Raw genomic sequence first — 5766 nt, 5'->3', positions numbered from 1 at the left:
AGAAGGAGGAATTTAAGCATAATTAATTAACAACAAATTGATCAGGAGAAGAAGCTGGTAGCACCCTTTTGCTATTTTATATATATGAAGATATGAAGAATGCGATGTTTTTCTTAATATTAATTGATATGAGGGGAAAAAAAAAGAAAGAAAAGGAACCAATTAAAGACTATTATATCTCCAAAGTATGTGACAAATTTAATTAGTTTCTAGCTAGTAACGAAAGGAAATAAATACAATATACATGGTGGCTTAGTTAAACAAAGTAAAAAAAAAGAGTGGTGGAGACAATGTAAAATATGGAAGTGGGGTCAAAAGATCTTATCAAAAACGACTGATTTGTCGAGCAAAATCTAGGGGCTCTTCTTTCGTGGGACCCACGCAAAGATTTGCTCCCACTTGCTTCTCTATAAAACGTTCACAACACTTCCTCTCAAGCCCCCCCTCCCCTTCTTTTTCAACTTCCTTTCTTTTCCAACTTCTTTTCTTGTTTTTTCTCGTTTTTGTCCATTCTCCAATATTCTCCACCACCTAGCTATACCAACTAAGCTAGCTCTGCAGCTTATTTTCTAATCAGTTAACCTAATAAGTAATTAACAACCCCACATCTCTCTCACACTTGTTCTAATAATTATATTATATGATGATTTTTTCCATTAATATTGTTTAGCTCCAATAATAATTCTTTTCTCTCTTTTTTTTTTCTATATTATCATGTAGATGTTGAGTTTAAGTGGGTTTTTTTTTTTTTTTTTTTTTTGGTTCGTGTGACATGTATATAGGAGAATGAAGGAGAGTGGTGGTAGAAAACAAGGAGCAATATCACCATGCGCGGCGTGCAAGCTTCTGAGGAGGCGATGCGCGCAGGATTGTGTGTTTGCTCCCTATTTTCCAGCTGATGAACCCCAGAAGTTTGCCAGCGTTCATAAGGTCTTTGGTGCTAGCAATGTCAACAAGATGTTGCAGGTTTGTTTTTTCATACACCTCTCTCTCTCTCTCCTCTTTTTATAGATACTATTCTCTCTCTTTCTCATGGCTGAATATATAAATTATCGGGAACATCAACTCCGATTATAATTTTTATATCAATTCGTTAGTTGTGATTGTTGAAAAAAATTACATCAATTATTAGTAAAAGAATGACAACTCAGTAGTTAATATAAAAGTTGAGATTAGAATTGATATTCTTGATGTAAATGTAAATGTAGCGCTTTAGAGCAGCCATATTATATACTTGATGGCATCTCCAAAGATTGAGTGCTATTGCCATCAGTATTATAATTAGAAAAATATAAATGTCCAAAGCAAATGATTTAACGTGAAGAAATTATTAGTTTTTAAAAGGATATAGTAACATTGAGTGGCTATCATTGGTTAACTTCTTGTTGATTCTTGCCAATAGGCGGTTTAGTTTATGATGCGGATGTCTATATATTATACAGTGCGGGCGAGTGTCAATTTGATTAGCAGACCCCAAAAGGCAATAAATTTTGAGAAATATATATATACATATATATATATATATATATGCATGCGCTAGTTAATTTGTTTTTTCTTTCCCTTAAAACTAAGTTTGAGAAATTCTAGCAAACAAAAAGAGTAGGCCTTTTGATAGGTACCAACCTAGTTGGGTTGCTCTACAAGTATCTCAAATCATTTAAAATAATTCCTAAACAAAAGTTATATAGAGATAATTAAGATATTTCATTACACATACTAATTATGTTACTCCCAAAACAAAAGTTATATAGAGATAATTAAGATATTTCATTACACATACTACTTATGTTACTCCCACAGGCTAAGAATTTTATAAAATATCTATAGCTTCTTCTTCTTCTTGAGCTTCTTTTCCCATTGTGTTAAAAAGTAATTACTATTATTTTATATTATTGTTATATGCATCCAAGTTTATATCAAACCGATAATTAAGGGCGACCAAAAAAAAAAAAAAGCACAAAAACCTTTAAACTAAAATGATCTAATCATATCACAAAAAACACGTCTATGGATTATCAATACACTCAATATTCGATCTTCTTTAGCTGATCCTTTAAATCCTTTTTTTTTTTTTTCCTTTTCTTCTTCTTTTCAACATTTTTAATGTCTTTTCTTTCCTTGAGACGAGGAGAAAGAAAAAAAAAAAAAAAAAAAACTACTCATTTATGGTCACACAAACATTTTTCTTGCCTTTTTGACTCAGATTTTTCATCTCACAGAATCTATCGACCAACTTGGTAGCTAGCCAGTAATTCTATTTTTGGCTAGAATCCAATGTTTTATAGGTTGCTTCCTTGGGGCAGATGTTTTTTCCTTTGTTTCTTCTGATCAGGTTGAAGAAACTTTTTAGGTTGTTCTGCAATTCCCCTTTTTCTTTGCTTAAAATTATTATTAATTCCCAGTTGATATGTATGTGTGTGTACGCGCATATATATATATATATATATATACACATATATATGTGTGTGCGCGCGCATATCTTTTACTGTTTTTAAGAAGAACATGTTGAAGAAAAGGTAAAAAGTGTGCTTGTAGCTATAGTTCTTTACTCTCCAACTTTAATTACTACCGTTATAGTGGTTGGTTACAGTTGAAGACCGCCAAAAGTGATTTCAATTCTCTCTTTCTTTTAAGAAAAAAGTCATTGTTTACCCCAAATGATTTTATTATATACGTATAAAATAGAAGAATAAACTAAGAATCACAAATTAGCATTATGAACCTGTAGATGATGATAAAGATTAAAAAATAAAGTACATTAGTGGTTTCTAAAGACTATAGTGTTGTACCATTTCTATACCTAATTTCTACTTTAATTATGAGCATTAAGTTGCTTTTTGCTTTTTCTTGTTTTTTGGGAGTTAAACTTATTGACGTCTTTTTTTCTTTTTTTCTTTTTTTATAGTTCTTCACATAAGAAAATTTAAGAAAGTACTTCTCATATGCATATATTTATGTGTATACATGTACTGCCATATATAATGACACCGTTTATTTTATTATTCGCCTTTTGCTTTATGATCGTGGGTTACATTGAAAATGACAAGGGCATGATAGCTAGTAGGTCCAAAAGAGAGGCTGATACGAGTAATAAGAAAGTAAATTAAAGTTTTTTGAATTTTAATTTGTTGCCCTTTTAAATTATATTTGAAAGATTATGAAATAAATATTTATGCGATAATCATGACGTCAAGATGATTATAAATACCATATAACTTGGTGCTTAATAATTAAGATATTTTATAGTTCACCATTAATTTGAATGGCTTTCTGATTTGGATTTGAAATATACATCATAGGTGGAATAAATATGTTAATAATATTATTGTCAAATCAAATCAACAACTTATAAAGATATCAATACATGCACCTAATGACCTTAAGAAATTATTAATCATGATGATGGATTTATTTATCAATATTTGTTTTTTTAAATTTAAGCTTTAAATTTCTAGTTACCCGCATCTTTTATTGTCACATCAATCTCACCGTTGCACGCCAAACAGGAAATAGGGATAGTAATATGCGATGTATTCTTTTTATTTTTCTTTTTCGTAGGTACTTTATCTTTTTCAGTTTAATTTAGATAATGGAATTTTCAGTGTCTAAAGTACTTTTTTGACCAAGAAAGATTTATTCCACACGCACCATGATTTTGTTGCAAAAAAATTATTTGTTGGGTTCACATTGGGAGTGACGGGATTGTTTTACACACTTTCATGAATATTTCTATAGACTAGAACCTCTCTAAAATAGATTTTTTTTTTTCCCGGCACAAAACTGAAACATTCTTGTTCATCATTGCTGGAGGGATGAGAAAAATCTAGAAATTTAATTGGGATGGGTTTAGAGGTACCAATATTATTGGGATGTCCCCATAAAAATCTTGATGTTAGTTATTTCTGCCCTTCTTTTATGCACATATAAAAAAAGGTAACATTATGAAACTTTTTTATATTTTTAGCACTCGTCACAACATGTATCATTCTATATAGAATGTAACTTATTGATTTGTTAATTTGTTACAGAAAATAAATAAATAATAAAGATTACAAATGGATATCGAATCCCTAGATCTCCACCCAAAACCCTTCCTAAACTCCTTCCTCGTGCCATTGGAGACCAAAGTTCTTAGCTCATCAGTATGAGACATTAATTTGTTACATCATTTAAGATCTGATATTAATTATCCTCTATTATCATTCAAATAATTTGTTACATCATTTCATCATATAATTAATTAATAACATTTTTGTCATGCGTAGACACATGAGTACTACATATGCACTTTACTTTACAATAGCAACGATCACCTATAAAAATATTAACATATATAAAGTCAAACACCTTATTTATTCATGATCATCTCTAGATCTATCTTTATTAAAAATCAGGATGTAAAACTTGTGTTAATTATAAATAAACATATAATTATGCAGGAACTTCCAGAGCACCAACGAAGTGATGCAGTGAGCTCAATGGTATATGAAGCAAATGCAAGAGTTAGAGATCCAGTGTATGGCTGTGTTGGAGCAATATCATCTTTACAACAACAAATTGATGTTCTCCAAACCCAATTGGCCATAGCACAAGCAGAAGTAGTCCACATGAGAATGCACCAACTCCCTTCCACACCCAATCCGCCCACCAACTTATCAGATCAAAATAACGGCAACTCCTCAACCAAGCATAATACCAAGTCCTTTTTTACCATGGACATGGTGATAGATCATCATCAGTCTAATAATATGGGAGAGTCTTTATGGTCATGTTAGTTATACATGTCATTATATATAGGTATATATATATGCCGTATATTTGATCTTTCTCATTTTATCTATTTTCTTGTCACTATGCAGAGCATCATGGGCTTGCTTTTTGTTGTCTGCCTTCTTTTACCTTTTTTTTTCATTTTTCTTAGATATTACATATATATTTGTGGGAAGCATGCATCTCTATTTGAAGAGATCATGATCATATGGGGAATATGATAATTAACCATATTGTAAATTTCTAATCATGTAATTATGAGGTACAAGTTTTGAATGCGTTCCCTTTCCAGTCAGCATATTCTTTTTTATCAATTTATGTAAAAGAGAAACGTTAATATCACTTTTTTTGTCATACTCTACATTTACTGTTTGACATGGGGATTCTAATAATATGATATATATATTATTTAAATAAGAAATGAAATAGTAAAGTTCATGTGTCAAACACTAAATGCATAGAGTGACAAAGAAAGTGATAGAAAGAATGACCTTAATATTTTTCTTACCTTAAAATAAGTCATTATGCCATTCGGAACTTAAGCACATATACCACAAATATAGAATTTGGACACCAACTTATGTGTATTAATATGGCCTTAAGTTTCTGATCTTGTTTATATATTCAAAAGATGTTAATTTACAACTTTTTTTAAAGGGAAAAAAAAGAATTGATATTGATATAGGGAACTTTAACACATCCCAACAATATATATTGATACTCACTACTCTTATATCTTATACCGAGCCTCAACCCAATTTATTACATAAAAAAAATTACAAGATTCGAAGAAAGTGAATTAGCCTCAAAGGCAGCACAAAATAAACATGCCGAAAAGGTTTACAAAATTCGACATTTATTTAATTACTAAAAGGAGAACATAAACTAGCATGCATTAAACTTATTCTGAGATAATAATGTCTCTTGTTCCACTCAAAAGAGGCAGATGACGCTTCATTAAAACCCACGAATATTAACCCCTTAGATTGTATGATT

The 5766-nt window shown here is 30.5% G+C and overlaps 1 protein-coding gene across 1 annotated transcript; it reads left to right on the top strand.

Moving 5' to 3' along the window:
- The first annotated feature begins 449 nt into the window (after positions 1–449).
- On the top strand, positions 450–4978 carry LOC21399316 (LOB domain-containing protein 4). Its single transcript, XM_010094749.2, has 3 exons — positions 450–589; positions 783–966; positions 4440–4978. The coding sequence occupies exons 2-3, from the start codon at positions 787–789 to the stop codon at positions 4773–4775; spliced, it is 516 nt and encodes a 171-aa protein (XP_010093051.1). The 5' UTR covers positions 450–589; positions 783–786; the 3' UTR covers positions 4776–4978.
- The last annotated feature ends 788 nt before the right edge of the window (positions 4979–5766 follow it).

The sequence above is a fragment of the Morus notabilis genome, unplaced genomic scaffold, assembly GCF_000414095.1.
Source record: "Morus notabilis unplaced genomic scaffold, ASM41409v2 Scaffold1154, whole genome shotgun sequence".
NCBI lineage: Eukaryota > Viridiplantae > Streptophyta > Magnoliopsida > Rosales > Moraceae > Morus > Morus notabilis.
This window is presented reverse-complemented; position numbering and strand designations above follow the sequence as displayed.